This window comes from Equus quagga, chromosome 6, assembly GCF_021613505.1.
Source record: "Equus quagga isolate Etosha38 chromosome 6, UCLA_HA_Equagga_1.0, whole genome shotgun sequence".
Lineage (NCBI taxonomy): Eukaryota > Metazoa > Chordata > Mammalia > Perissodactyla > Equidae > Equus > Equus quagga.
The window spans coordinates 56,534,653-56,550,595 of record NC_060272.1 but is presented as its reverse complement, the minus strand read 5'-3'; the positions used below and the strand labels follow the sequence as shown (position 1 = coordinate 56,550,595).

At 42.5% G+C, this 15,943-nt stretch overlaps 1 protein-coding gene across 11 annotated transcripts in view; it reads left to right on the top strand.

The window, feature by feature from the left end:
• Nucleotides 1-7,175: 7,175 nt before the first annotated feature.
• The window catches only part of TSC22D1 (TSC22 domain family member 1), a 131,771-nt gene continuing 123,003 nt past the window's right edge, over nt 7,176-15,943 (top strand). For 6 of the 11 annotated variants that reach the window (XR_006888979.1, XR_006888978.1, XR_006888976.1 and 3 more), the window contains exons 1-2: nt 7,176-7,379; nt 7,825-10,868. Coding sequence is in view for 7 of the 11 variants with exons in the window: in XM_046663761.1 (XP_046519717.1) it covers nt 7,176-7,379; nt 7,825-10,868 (3,248 nt within the window). In the remaining 4 variants the exon portion in view is untranslated. Of the gene's footprint in view, nt 7,390-7,493; nt 7,620-7,824; nt 10,869-15,943 lie in introns of those variants that run through there. The other 5 variants (XM_046663763.1, XM_046663767.1, XM_046663768.1 and 2 more) reach the window with 4 other exon arrangements.

Genomic DNA, 15,943 nt, shown 5'->3' with positions numbered 1-15,943 from the left:
ACTAATAGCTAGTAAATTTTTTAGACATATTAACTAAGTCAAACTTTAAAAAAATGGATCGTTTTATTTGAAATTACTGTATTCATCGTAAGCTTTGTATGCATTCTGTGACTAGTCATGCCAAGAAAGTTTCTTAGAAAATAGTTTTGGAGCTCATCTGACTGGAAGAAGCATATGAATTCTCCATAGCCTTAAGCCAGGATGTAAGGAATGCATTTCCAGAATCCACGAAGGCTAAGGATTCCAGTTCTAATCAGTATTTAACGTAATGTGCTGTCCCTAAGCAAATGCATAGCTATCAGAAAAGGAGATACAGATTCAACTCATATCTGCTTACAATTTTTACTGAACTTTGCTTTTTACAAAAAAAAAAAATGCTTTGGGCATTATGTTCCATCAAAAAGAGTAGTCAGCAAGTTGTTATAGGCTTAGGTTGGGCAAGGAGAATTTTACAGAGATCAAGTAAAGAACAGACAAGGAAATTTAATACAGTTGGATGCCCTTGACCAAAAGTTTAATAATGAGCTTGTTTCCTAATGTCATAATTTCTGAACTTAATGTTCTTCAGAAACATCTTGTGAAAAGTCCAGTAGTAAAGTTCATGTGATAAATTATGTTGACAATATTATTACATAATTTTGGATCTAAGAAATTCTTTACAAATACTTACTGAGTTCCTATCATATGCTTGACATAATAAAGAAAACTTAGCTTTTTTCTCAAGACGCTTTTCATTGGAAGTATTCCTTTCAAAACTCTTGTTGTTATTTATCAAATAATTTGAGATCAACATTGGGGTAACAGAGTATTACCCCAGTTTATTCAAAATATATATTGATATAAGTGTAGTTTAACAACCATTTTTGTATGTTAGTTATGACTTGAATAAAGAAGTTTTTTAGAAACTCTTTCGAAACATCAGAGTTAAACCACTGAGTTGGCATTATCATGCGATCCCATACGTATCTATAAATAACGGGCAAAAAAACACCTGCACCTTCTCTTCCAGTTTTTGATGGAAAGCTTTGTGGGAATCTTTGCAAATAGCTTTATATTTAACTGAGTGAAGAAGCTAAGTCAGTAACATATTTAATTTTTTGAAGCTGACAAGTGTGTATATATTGCATGTAATAAAACAAATCAATTTTTTCGGGCTTTTCCTCCTAAATTCCACCTTATGCTTTTCTCTGAAATTCCTACATTTCCACCTAAATCATCCTAATTTTATCATTCATATAGAAAGGTTTTGTAAACACCTTCCATATGTAAACGGTACTGTGGTCTTTAACATTCTGTGGTAATACTAACAGGATTTTATCTTGGGCTTCTGACTCCAGTTTAGCTTGCACGCTAAGCTTGCATGCAGCTCTAAGATTTTCTTTTTTTTTTTTTCTGCTTCTTCTCTCCAAAGCCCCCCCATACACAGTTGTATATTCTAGTTTTAGGTCCCTCTGGTTGTGCTATGTGGGACGCTGCCTCAGCATGGCCTGACGAGTGGTGCCCTGTCCGCGCCCAGGATCCGAACCGGCAAAACCGTGGGCCACCGAAACGGAGCATGCGAACTTAACCACTCGGCCATGGGCCAGCCCCCTTCTTCTTTTTTTACAAGTATTAAAATCAGAAAATATTTTGGCCTTTAAGACTTATGATTTCCTGTTTTTCTTCTACAATGAAATTAATTGTAAATGTCAATTTAAGTTACTAACAAACTATTTTATCAATTTTTTTCTCCTAAAAGATAAGTCAGAGCAGAGGGAGAAAATGAATGACTAACGGAAAATCCCATGCTAAGGAATGACTTCAACAGCCATTCCTTTTCCCTTGAGCTTTGAGACTTGAGATATACCTAAGTGTTTGTGAACCTAATCTTTATACAAAGAAATACTGGCTGCTATGATTTGTTTGTACTTCTTGACCTGGTTTTGGTTCAGGTATGGTGGAAGGACAGAGAGGCCTTATTAGAATTATGATACAAACAAATATGACAGATGTGTTTATTTCTGTAACTAAGTTATCTAAAAAGATGCACAAATACAAATTAGTCCTTAGAACATTTTGGAAAAACTAGGTTATTATTGTCTCTATTCTACAGGCTCTCATGTTCAATAAATGCTAATTGCTAAAATGGGAAAACATTTATCTTGTCCTATATAGACAGTGCTCCTCAATTATGTGTGATTAATGCCTTTTTCAAGCATTCGACATCTGTTTTTGATCAGTGAAGGATCATCCAACTTACCAAATTGTTGTTCTGTTCATTTACGTCCAATTCCTGTGGCCACAGTAGAGTCTCTAAAATGTACATTCTTTCTTAGAATGTCTGCATCAGGAGAAAATGGTCCTCCTGGATTCTTTGGAGACGTCTAATTAGAAAAATTAAAACATGAGTATTCTGTAGAAATGTAACTTGGGAGCTGGAGTTGCCAGGAGCCTGACTGGACACGACGTCTTGGAGGCAGCTGTGAAGGGGTGCTTACACTCCACAGATCTGCATCTCAGCCCCACGACTTGCCAAGTTGGAAGACCTCAACCTCACTGCATCTTACTTTCCTCATTTGTAAAATGGGGTAATTATAGCTCCTACTTTATACAGTTGTGAGGATTAAGTGAGACAAAACACTGAGAGCACTTAGAACAACGTGTCGTATAGAGTAGGCATTAAATAAACATCAACTATCATCCAGGGAGATTTGGAGGGTTATTTGATTATGGACTGAAGAAAAAAAATCTAAATTAACAAATTCTTTCTTTTTTCAATGTCACTTCACAGTTCTGTAGCAGAAGTTAGAAATGAAAGTTTTTTAAGTTGTGACAAAATTCTCCAAATTAACACACTCATAAGTCAGAAAAGACTGACTGTAGAAGAAGCTGTAACGTTTACATTGGTTCAAACAGGGAAAAAGCCTTCCATCCTCTTCATGTAAAAGAAATGCGGTGTGCAGTTAGTGTGTGCTGTACATCTTCCTTGGCATTCAAAGGCATTAAAGGAACAGTCATTAATTTCCAAGAGAGTTTTGAAAAATACTAGTTCCCAGAGTTCAGCCCACTTTTTCAGAAAAATGCCTCAACAGAAAGGCATAAGATATGAAATTAAGAGGGCCTGAGTACCCAGATTTAGGCATAAACCTGGAACAAGTCATTTAACCTCTCTGTGATCACTTACTCTTAAAATGAGAAAAAGGCCTCCTCCCTCAAAGGGTCTAAAATTAAACGAGCTAACGTGTGTCATTGTGCTGTCTGAACCATAAACTCAAATTTCTGTATTTTTTGGTTTTATAAACATATCTCTTTTGAGGATATAAAATGATTTAGGTGACCAGAAAAATACTTATTTTGAAAATTTACCAAATGCTGCAAAAATTAATCAGTTATATGCTAAACAATACTCATTGAAACTTGAATGAAAAGTTTCAAAATAAGCTTTTTGTGCTATTTACAAGTCAAATAGCACATCGTACTCTGGGTTTCATTGAAAAAATTTTCTAGAGAGCAAATTGATTTAGAAACATGCTGCAGTATCCCTGTGCATAAGTTTCTTTGTACATAAAAATGTGTAATTTTTTCACATTTATAACTCACGTTTAAAAATTTGACTTTTTTTGGATGACATGTAAATGTTGCAGATAAGTAATGTTGCTTGACTGAAGCACTGGTTAGCCAGAATAACCGGAGTGGAACCGTGGCATATTTTCTGCACACATTTCTCTTACATCTATTTTTGCCACTCACAGTCATTCTGAGTCTAAGTATTTCCTTCCTGCTCTTTGAGGGCATTACTTTTGGAGAATTAAATGGTTTCAAATACTGATCTGCTTCACAGTTCTCAGAAATAGGTAAACTGTGTTATAATGTTGAGCAAATTTTCTATTTTATGGTAGAAAAAAACACCAAACACAGCCAAACATACATGCTGGTTTGCAACGGTGAATAATTAGATTCAAGTGAACACTGCACTACAGGCTAATCTTTAGTCAATGGACAGTAATTCGGAGCTACACCTTCAGAATGTAAACAGGTGAAATTCAGTGTTTCAAAGGATAATTCTAAGTACTAGGTTCAAAGGATTTAATGACTGCATTAAATCCAGACTTTATTAAAAGGTGGTAATATGATAACAACACCTGCTCGTTCAAGTGCTTCTGCTTGTTTTAATGTACTTGTACTCATGCATTGCTGGTCATAGAAATGTTGGCAACTAGAAAAAAGAGACACGTTTTTCAAACTCAGGTTTCCATAATTGCAGAGTTGCTCTTATATCTCAGTGAGACTTGATGCAGCCTAAACAGGAATTTGAAAGTGATAAGGCAGACAAAAATGAAATACATTTGAAAAGATGTTTTCTTGTCTTATGTTATTCTGTATAAAGTTTTTTTTAAAAAAACCTTTCTTTTAAAAGAAATAATATACCTACCTCCGAACATCAAAACAGCCAAAAACAACAATACTCTTTACTACTGGTTAATAGAACAAGTATCTGCTTTTATAGGGTCATCTCAACAACTCACTCTGTCAACTTTGGCTTTCTTCTGCTTCCAACCATATCAGCGCAATTATAGGGGGTATTTAGGTGGCCCAAGGGGTGTTGAGCTGTTGTTTGGGGTAATTTAAAACTTTGACCTAAGGCAACATTTTGAGAGATGAAGAGTGTTTTCTTTCACACTGTAGTCCAAAGAAATGCATTTTGCCCATCTACATTCCATTGCAGTTTCAATTGGTTAGGACAGATTCTGTTTTCCATTCAAAACCTGTTGTAAAAGTGTGTTAGATTTGCATTTCAACAATGAATAGCAGCCATTGACGAGGCGTATCACTTGCAACAAAATCTGTTGGAGTACTAAAAAGGAAATTATTTTTGTTAGATATACAAATGGTCATACTTAGGTAAAAATACAATCATTCACATATTAATTCTTGAATATCATAAAACAAGTACGATCTTTCAAACGTATTTCATCTTTATTACCATACCACTTCCAATATTTGTGAGCACCTACTTTTTACCCAGCACAGAGCTCCTCAGTAGTAATTAGAGGTAAGAAGTGTCATCCTGCTTTTTTGGGTTTATTGGAGACCACAGAAGCAACAATACATCATAGCTTTGATACAGGATATACAGAGGATGTTGAGGGTGCATTCCTCTTCAATAATTTAAGAGAATGGTGACATTCTGAACTTTTTGAGGGATGGAATGAAGGAAAAAGTTTAGAGAAACCTAAAAGTAACATGTTGAATTGACAACTAGACGTCTATCAAAACTCTGCAAAACACTACAGCCGTTTTATCCTTTAACAAGCTCCTGAAATAGGATTGTAGATCTCTAAGTCCCTGAATCTAACATCTTAAACCCTGAATCAGAGGTCTAATCATAAACGTTTAGTCACCCGACAACCTAAGAAAATTAAAACTGGTCTCTAGGTTTTCCATAGTTGTTTTTAATTCCTGGGCGAGAGGTATATTCTCGCCTAGTAGTAAAAAATGCTTTGAGCTAGAATGTTTTGACGTGTAACGCCAGGGAAGCAACTTCCAGTAAACTGTCTCCAACCAAACCTAACATTGCTTCTGTAGAACTATGCTCAGACCCACGCAGGTTTTCGTTTGTTTTTAAGTGGAATTGCAGATGGCTCTTTTTCCTTTCTAACTCAAAAGTCTTCATTTGTCATTGCACTCGTGTTGCCGCCACGACCAGGCCACTTTGTCTTTTAAGTCAAACCTGCGGCGGGGGTGGGGGTGGGGGGTTCAGCCTGGACAATTAAACGAAAAGACATCCCTACCAGAGATAGGCACCACCTGTTGAGGTCAGTTTGTTTACTGGGCCGGGCTACTTCTTCCCTCCAGGTAAGGAGGGAAGGCAAGCACTCCCTCCCTAAGGAGAGGAGAAGCTTGGGCAGTTAACTGCAAACAGCTGCAACATCTGCCCGGCTGGATCGCCCCTGCCCGTCGAAGGGCGAGGGGACCGCATGGCAGCCACTACTACTCTACACAAAAGGCAGCACCTATCGTGAGGACCCCCGGCCTTCCGCGGACCCCGCAGCTCCCAGGGCTGGGGCATCCTTGGGAGTGGGTAGGGCGGCGCGGGCCGGGGGCGAGCCCAAGGTGCGGCGAGGGGGAGCAGGACTCCGCCACGTGCCGAGGAAGAAAGCCTGACTCATGTCGTGGCGGTGGTGGTGACGGCGGGCTCCTGGGAACTGCAACTCGTGATGCTGCCGCTGCGGAGAAAAGCCTCATTACCCATTCCACAGGCGGGGGGACACCACCCCTGGCGCGGACACCCGAGACCCGGGCTCGGGCAGCCTCCGCGGCCCCTCCCCGCCGCGCCCCCTCCCCTGCCGCATGCCCGCGCGCACCGGCCGCGTATGAGAAGAGAGCGGACACACCTAACCTGCGCGCGCCCTGCACCCTGCCCCACCCCCACTCAGGCCGACTCTCCGAGGCCGACCCGGATTCGCTCCCCCGGCCGAAATTCCCCACCCCCACCACCCCGAGGCGTCGGCGCCTCCGCCAGCCTTCGGCAATTTCCGTCGGGAGACCCAGTGCTCGGCAAGGCCCGAAGACCCGCCGCCGCCTTCTCCGCCAGACCCGGCTGTATGTCTGCGGCGCCGGGGCGCATGCGCAGACGCCATCTTCCCTCCTTCTCCTTTGCTTGCCCCCTCCCCCAGCCACCGCCACCGCCTCCTCTCGCCGGCGGTCGCCCCTCCTCCTCCTGCGCTCGGGCGCTGGTCCCTCCTCTCCCGCTGCCGCGAGAGACCGGGGGATACGGCGGAACCCGAGAGGAGCACTAGTAACAACCACCACAGCCCCCTCCCCGCCCGCCGCCCTCCCTCGGCACCCACCCACTCGCCCGCCCCGTTTGCCGACACCGACCAACCCCACCTCTCGTTCCTTTGAACGGCGTCGGCTGCAGTCGCTGCACCAGCCCGTCTGGCCACCAACGCCGCCGAGAAAGAAGCCGCCGCCGCCTGCCGCCCCCTCCCGCCCGGGCCGCAGGAGCAGCGGGGTGAGGTCGAGCCGGCTGCGGAGGACGAGGACCAGAGCGGCTCGCAGCCCGTCGCGCTAGCCCACGTCCCGCCGCCCTCCGGGGAGGCTCGGGCGCCGGCCCCTTCCTCCCCGCGGACGTGTGCCGAGCCGCGGCGCCTGCCCCGAGGGAGGAAAATGCTCAGGCTCCATGGCTGCCAGTGATGGAGCGCTCCCTGGGCTCCCGCTGCCACCGCCGCCGCTGCGCCCCGGCCGTGCTCCGCGAGGACCCGGCGTCTCTGCGCGCCCGCCCGCGCCTCGTTGCTGGGCTCAGCGTACCGGGCGCCCCGCCGCCGCCGCCGCCCCGCTCCGAGCCTCGCCGCCCCGGCCAGTGTTTCCTCCCGGAGCAGCCGCCGCGAGCCCAGGGGGTTTGAAAGGGTCCGCGGGGCGTGGGGGGAGGGCCGAGCGGGGACAGCGGGGCTGGGAGGGGAGGTTTGAGCGACACTGAGCTCGGGGCTCGCCGGCGGCGGCGGCGGCGCCGGGGGTGGGGAGGGGAAGGCGACGCTCGCTCCGCGTTGCCTTCGTGCAGAGCGGCCGGGAGGGTTTTGCAGCGGCCGCCGCCGCGGCGCGAGCAGTGGTTGAGGTGGCTTCTGAGTTGTCCGGAGAAGGTGGGCATTTCTCGGTTTTCCCACCCCCTCCCCGGGGCTCCCCCTCCCTTCCCTCCCCCTCCCTCCTGCCCCGCACCCCACGCGAAGCGGAATATAAAGGGGGGTGTGAGACTAGAGGGGAAAGTGAATGGCGAAGGACTGAAGGGGTCCCCCCTTCGGGTCCCCGGCCGCCCTGTTCACCCTCGTTCATCCTCCCTTCCCGAAGCTCGCCCTCGAAGGCAGCAGCGGCCGGCGCCTTCGACTGAGGAGGAGGAGAAGGAGGAATCGCGCCGGGTGGAGCGTCAGGTCCCGTTTTCCTCCCCGGCGTCTTGAATACAAAGATTACGGTGCAGAAGGAAATTGCACTCGCCTCCTCCGCCCCCCGGTACCCAACACAATGCACCAGCCGCCTGAGTCCACGGCCGCCGCGGCCGCTGCAGACATTAGTGCGAGGAAGATGGCGCACCCGGCAATGTTCCCTAGAAGGGGCAGCGCTAGTGGCAGCGCCTCTGCTCTCAGTGCAGCAGGTACCGGCGTTGGCAGTAATGCCACATCTTCCGAGGATTTTCCGCCTCCATCGCTGCTCCAGCCGCCACCTCCTGCAGCATCTTCTACGTCGGGACCACAGCCTCCGCCTCCACAAAGCCTGAACCTCCTTTCGCAGGCTCAGCTGCAGGCACAGCCTCTTGCGCCAGGCGGAACTCAAATGAAAAAGAAAAGTGGCTTCCAGATAACTAGCGTTACCCCGGCTCAGATCTCCGCCAGCATCAGCTCCAACAACAGTATAGCAGAGGACACTGAGAGCTATGATGATTTGGATGAATCTCACACGGAAGATCTGTCTTCTTCCGAGATCCTTGATGTGTCACTTTCCAGGGCTACTGACTTAGGGGAGCCTGAACGCAGCTCCTCAGAAGAGACTCTAAATAACTTCCAGGAAGCTGAGACACCTGGGGCAGTCTCTCCCAACCAGCCCCACCTTCCTCAGCCTCATTTGCCTCACCTTCCACAACAGAATGTTGTGATCAATGGGAATGCTCATCCACACCACCTCCATCACCACCATCACATTCATCATGGGCACCACCTCCACCATGGGCACCACCATCCATCCCATGCTGGTGTGGCCACTACATCCATTCCTGGAGGGCCACCCTCAAGCCCAATATCCAGAAAACTCTCTACAACTGGAAGCTCTGACAGTGTTATACCAGCTGCACCAACTTCTGCTGTATCATCGGGTGGCTCACCTGCATCTGTAATGACTAATATCCGTGCTCCCAGTACTACCGGCAGTATAGGTATAAATTCTGTTACTGGCACTAATACAGTGAATAATGTAAACATTACTGCTGTGGGTACTTTTAATCCTAATGTGACAAGCAGCATGCTTGGTAATGCTAATATAAATGCAAGCAATATTCCTAGTGCTGCTAGTGTGAGTGTTGGGCCTGGAGTTAGCAGCGGTGTTAATGTGAATATCTTGAGTGGCATGGGCAATGGTACTATTTCTTCCTCTGCTATTATTAACAGTGTCCCTAATGCAGCTGCAGGGATGACTGTGGGATCAGTTTCAAGTCAGCAACAACAACCAACAGTTAATACGTCAAGGTTCAGAGTTGTGAAGTTAGATTCTAGTTCTGAACCCTTTAAAAAGGGTAGATGGACTTGCACTGAGTTCTATGAAAAAGAAAATGCTTTACCTGCTACAGAAGGTGTGATAAATAAAGTGGTAGAAACTGTAAAACAGAACCCAATAGAAGTGACTTCTGAGAGGGAGAGCACTAGTGGGAGTTCAGTGAGCAGTAGTGTCAGCACACTGAGTCACTACACAGAGAGTGTGGGAAGTGGAGAGATGGGAGCCCCTACTGTGGGGCAGCAGCAGCAACCAACTCTTCAAGGTGTGGCCCTTCAACAGATGGATTTCAGTAGCACTGGTCCACAGAGTATTCCTGCAGTTAGTATACCACAGAGTATTTCTCAGTCACAGATCTCACAAGGACAATTACCGTCTCAAGAACTGAGCTATCAGCAAAAGCAAGGTCTTCAGCCAGTACCTCTGCAAGCCACTATCAGTGCTGCAACTGGTATCCAGCCATCACCTGTTAATGTCGTTGGTGTAACTTCAGCTTTAGGTCAGCAGCCTTCCATTTCCAGTTTGGCTCAACCCCAACTGCCATATTCTCAGACGACTCCTCCACTGCAAGCTCCCCTCCCAGGGGCACCACCCCAACAGTTACAATATGGACAACAGCAACCCACTGTTTCTCCACAGATGGCCCCAGGCCGTGGTAAATCAGTGACTCAAAATCCTACTTCAGAGTATGTACAGCAGCAGCCGATTCTTCAAACAGCAGTGTCCTCCGGACAGCCCAGTTCTGCAGGAGTGGGAGCAGGAACAACGGTAATTCCTATGGCTCAGCCACAGAGTATCCAGCTGCCAGTGCAGCCCACAGCAGTCCAAGCACAACCTGCAGGGGCATCTGGCCAGGCTGTTGGCCAGGCTCAAACAGCAGTATCTGCTGTACCTTCCGGCAGTCAAATTGCAAATATTGGCCAACAAGCAAGCATCCCTACGGCAGTGAAGCAACCCCCTACTCAAGTCACACCTTCAGTTATTCAGCAAGGTGCTCCTCCATCTTCACAAATAGTTCCACCTGCTCAAACTGCGAGTCTTCATCAGGGAGTTCAAACTAGTGCTTCAAGCCTTCCTCAACAATTGGTCATTGCACCCCAGAGTACCTTGTTAACTGTGCCTCCCCAGCCACAAGGAGTAGAATCAGTAGCTCAAGGAGTTGTTTCTCAGCAGTTGCCTGCAGTTAGTCCTTTGCCCTCTGCTAGTAGCATTTCTGTTACAAATCAGGTTAGTTCAGCTGGTCTTTCTGGAATGCCTTCTGCCCCAACAAACTTGGTTCCACCACAGAATATAGCACAAACCCCTGCCACTCAAAATGGTAATTTGGTTCAAAGTGTTAGTCAACCTCCCTTGATAGCATCTAATATAAATTTGCCTTTGCCACAGCAGATACCACTAAGTTCTACTCAGTTCTCTGCACAATCATTAGCTCAGGCAATTGGAAGCCAAATTGAAGATGCCAGGCGCCCAGCAGAACCCTCCTTAGTTGGCTTACCTCAGACTATCAGTGGTGACAGTGGGGGAATGTCAGCAGTTTCAGATGGGAGTAGCGGCAGCCTAGCAGCCTCTGCTTCTCTTTTCCCGTTGAAGGTGCTACCGCTGACGACACCCCTGGTGGATGGCGAGGATGAGAGGTAAGATCATGCCATGTTTTTGCAGACATTCAACAGATTGAAAGTTAACCTGTTTGGGACCTATGTATATGCACAAAATTAGCCTAAAGCATTATATATTCATTTTTGTATGTGAAAATGCGTTTTCATGGTAAGTTTTCTAGAGCAAGAGTGTTACTGAATGGTTTCAGAGTGGATAGGAAATGGTGTAAGTCATATGTAAACAATACTTGACAGAATAGTCATTGAGCATTAAAAATAGGTTTGGGGGCACCAAGTGAGTTTTGTTACTTATAAAATGGTTTTTAGAAAGATTAATTACAAACAAACTTAATTTTTGCTAACTTCATATAATAGTTTATTCTTTTGAATAACTAAAACTCTGTGATCATCTTTGGGGGGCGGGTTGTGGTTCACAGATTTGTTTCTCCTTTACTAAACTGGACAATACTTTTCAGTTCTACTCTGTTGATCTTAGTCTGTAAAAGATACTATTACCTGCTTTTCCTAGTCAGACATAGAAAAGATGACCTAATCTGGGTTATATAGGTTGCCCTCATACTGTAATTGACCAACTTTTGTTTATTTAATGGTCATTTTATCTGAACAGTAAAGGAATGGGAATCTTAAGCATTTTGTAGGGAAGGAGGGCATATACTGTCAAAATAACTAGATTTGTCTTTAGCAGTTGTATGCTGTACATTTTTCCTTTTGCATAGTTAATCAAGGTGGTAGCCATTTTAAAGAGTAAAGAAAAAGTCTTGAAGGGTTGTATTTATAGAGGCATGAAAATAAGACTTTATTCTCCTGCTAGTCTACTCCCTTCTTCCTTTACCAAAAAAATACGTAAAGCCTAAAATACATGACTAAACCTTTTTTTCTTAATTGGATTGGAAATAACTCACTAATCACACTTATTGAATCAAATTGTGTTTTTGAAGCTGACTGGCTAGAAAAGTTGGGAAATCTCTCATGATTCTACATTGCTTTCAACTAAGTTGATTTTTAAAGGAATGTTCTTTTCACAAATTTGCCAGTCTGTGACTAACCTTGATCAAAATAATATCATTGGAGTTATGACAAAGGCTATTCATTTTCACTGTGGAACTTTGAATAAGCTCGAAAGATATTTAATTATTTTAGTATTAGTTGGAGATTTTTGTGATTGAACTTTCATCAGACCAATTGAAACATTTATATTCTAAATGTCTGTTTGTGGTTTTCTCTTTGGGAAAATTGAGCATATTTCAAAAGAAATGCAATTTTAGAAAAAGGAAATAAAGGCCAAATGTTTCAGTGAGGTTTTCATGTTTTTTTTTAGTTATTAAAAGATGTAAGGTAAAGGAATGGCTAATTGAAATATTTTAAAATCTTGTCTTTCAAGATTTTTATTATTTTTCTGATAGTCATAATTAAAATATTGTTACCTAACCAAATGTACATTTTTATCATGTGTACAAAACTGTACTTTAAAAGGTAGACCTCTTTAGGAGGTAGTTAATACTCCTATTGTAACTATTGTTAAACTTTTAATTTTTTTATAATATGCTAATACTCACCTGTAATAATACTTACCTATAATTTTAAAGTATTATTTATCCAAATGTTAACATTTTCTAAATCTAAAGAGTGTGATCTGAGTGAAGCCCTTATAGTGGATGCTAAATTTAGAAAAAGAAAAAATGGGTGAACTACACAAATGAAAACCACGCAGTTTGAATTCAGCCTGCCATGATTTTTGTTAATTACCATTTGTGGTCTCCTGGCATGACTTTCTCCTTTTTTTCCTCCTGGTGGTAGGGTGGCGTGGTAGAGCTTTCCACACCTTGCTGTTCCAGACAATTAAAGTCAGATGTTGCTACTTAGAACTAGATTTTTAACTGTAAGGATAGAGTCTCAGTTTAAGATATTAGTACAAAACTAATTTTTCTATATAGTAACTGAGATGGAGATTAATTAGGGGCAAATTATGTAGAAAGGTTTGGAATTAAAGAGATAAAAAGAGATAGAAATATGACTACATGGTGGTGTAAAGTAACTTGAGTTGACTTTGCCTGTTTTGAATTTATTGCATATTTGAGCCTTGAGCCTTTTAGTTAACATCAAAGTTAAGTCATCAAACTGGAAAATTTTTGTTTCAGAGGTTATTCTTTAAATTCTGAAAAATCAAAGTGTTTCACCCCTAAAATATCTGTGAAGGTCAGAAAAGATAAATATGTATACTCTTTTCTTTATTGTTTTATTGCAGATTATTTCTTTTATCACTATGGTTTGGAAAAAGAAAAGTTGTTTCATTTAAATTTGCCCTTGCAAGGGAATTTGAGAATATCTACAAGAGAAAAAAGTGATAATGATTAAAAAATTTTTTTTTACCTTTTCTTATGTTAGCTTCCTTGTCACTTGTTCTTCTGGGCTTTGTCACCTATTTATGGAAGAAAGGGATACATTATTTCAATATTATGACTTAGAAAACATGTTAACAATAAAACTTTTTGGTGGTAGGACAAATGAAGGATGGTTATTCTTTAGTCATCTTTTGAAATAATTTCTAACACTTAAAATATTTATTAAACATGTGAAAAATGCTTTCAGTTAGCCCACTGGCAGAGACTAAAGATTAGAAACACGGATCAAGCATTAAGATTATACATCTTGTTTTTTAAAAATCATTTTTGTTAAACGGTCTTAATGTCTTGTTTTAGCCTTTAACATGAACTTACCTTTACAACACAGGGAAGACATAGGTATTTCACACTGATTTATATTCTTTTGTGTTTTCTGATCATTCGTACAGCCTATGTGAAATTGATTAAACTTCTGTTTATCCTTCAAGACTCAGCTCAAACGTTCCCTCTGAAACATTACCTTCACCCGGGGCATGTTGTTTCCTTACCACTTTTTAGTGTTCCTCCATTTAAGGCACTGCACACATTCGTTATAATTATGTTTACAACCTTGCCCACAAGACTATAAGGTCCTCAATGGCAAGAACTAAATTTTTTTGAACGAATTAGAGAGCAGACCTTTCTCTGCTTTTTTGGTAATAATTTAAAATTTATATTGTCTCTGATCTTAAGCACAGCTTTTAGAGATGTAGGATCATATAATTTATGCAACAAATTGAAAAAAATGAATAAAAAACCTTACTTTTTGTATCTCTTTTGCTTCATCATTCTTTGAGTGAATTGATAATCTATCTTCTAAATACAGTGCCTGTTACATAGTAGGCCCTCAAATATTTATTAAAGAGGAATGAGTTTTTTCTTATCTATAAAATAGGAGTAATGCTTATGTTGCCTGCTCTGAGGGTGGTAGCATCAGATAAAATACTTTAACTGTAAAATATTACATTTTAATGTTTATTTAGGTTGTACCTGCACATTTAAAGAGTCAGATAGTTTATGTGGTTATCAAAACGAACAAAAGCTTCCTGCCCCTTTCCTTCCCATTTTCCCTTTCCTAGAAGCAATCATTTTCACTTCTTCTAGATGATTATTGTGATATTTACCTCCTAGTTTCTAAATAACATGCTTGTATTGCTGCTAGATATGCAGCATAACTAGATGGTTAGGAGCATGGACTCTGGAAGTAGACTGCATAAGTTTGATCCTTCTTGTGTCAGTTAGTTTTATGTAACATGGGCTACTTAACTTCTCTCTGCCTCAGTTTGCTCATTTTAAAAAATGGGGATAATAGTACCTACCCCAGGGTTGTTATAAGAATTAAGTGAATTTGGAAAGACCATAGACTAACTCATATGCCCTATATAAGTGTGTGTTATATAAAATATTCCTTGCTCTTGTTTTTGGCTTTATTAATTTCCTGGATAGAAAATGAAGATTTGACTTTGCTGTTGTCACCTACTCAGCTGGTCCCCTTTCCTCCCGGTACCCCTTCTTCTTAATAGTTATGATTATATCACTACTGATTACTCAATATTCTTGTATGATAACTTTTCCTGTCCTGTACAATATCCTGAACTTGCGTCCCTCTTCTCACTTTACCCTGGTTGTCTAGCATATAGAGTTACGTATATTTCTGTATACTATTTTGCACATGGTAATGTTAGTGGGTCCCACTCCTCAAGTTTTCATTTGTCAGCATAGTTTGTTTCCTCCAAGTTGCCTTTCCCCCTGTTTTTGTGTGTTTGGAGCTTTACCTTTTACGATAGAGCCTTTTCTCAGATGTTTGGTAATTCTTGGTTGTCTGCTTGCACGTAAGTGTAGGAGACTAAAGAGCTGATAAGAAATTCTGTGCGACTTGTTGATTGCTCACTTTACCATAGGGTGATCTGGTTGGAGTTCACTTTCTCTACTCCCTCCCCTTTGCTTAGTTTTCTCTATAGTTATCACTGATTCAACTTTTCATCAAACGTCTCTCGAGATGTTCAGACATATCTGATATTGTTAACAATTCTGTCTTCCTGAGAAAGTCTCTCTTGTATCCCTCTGACCTCCGTTCTGGACTGATTGCTTTCTAGACTTGGTACACAACTATTGTAGGATTCCCTTCACTTTGTTCTGTGGTGGGATTTCTGTTTTCCAGTGACTCATGTCATGTTCATTCTTGGTTTACTTGATGTTTGATGTTTTAAAATGGGTTCAGTTTACCCTGACACTTGCTTGACTCTTTAGTTAGGTAAAGAATACTAGATGTGAAATTGCGTTATTTTGTAGTTTTACTCCATTGCTCTCTAGCTTTCATATTGCTTTTGAGAAGTCTGATGCCATTCTGGTTCCTCATATATTGGATGTGACCTGTGTGTATGTGTTTTGTTTTTCCTTTTCTTTCCCCTTGTTTACCCTCCTATTTCTTCCACCCTCTCATTCTTTAAATCTCTGAAAGCTTTGAAGATTGTGTTTCCAGTACTCTGAAATTTTACAATGATGGGTTCTTATCAGGGTCTCTTCATCCATGGCGCTGAGTACTTGGTGTGCCCTTTCAGTCTTGAAACATCTTTTAATTCTGAGACTTTTTCTTGAATGAGGTTGATTATTTCTTTCCATTTTCTCTTTCTTTTTCTTTCTCAGACTCCTGTTATTGGGATAATGGACCTTCTTGACCGGTCTTCTAGTTTTCTCATGTTTTCTTTCCTC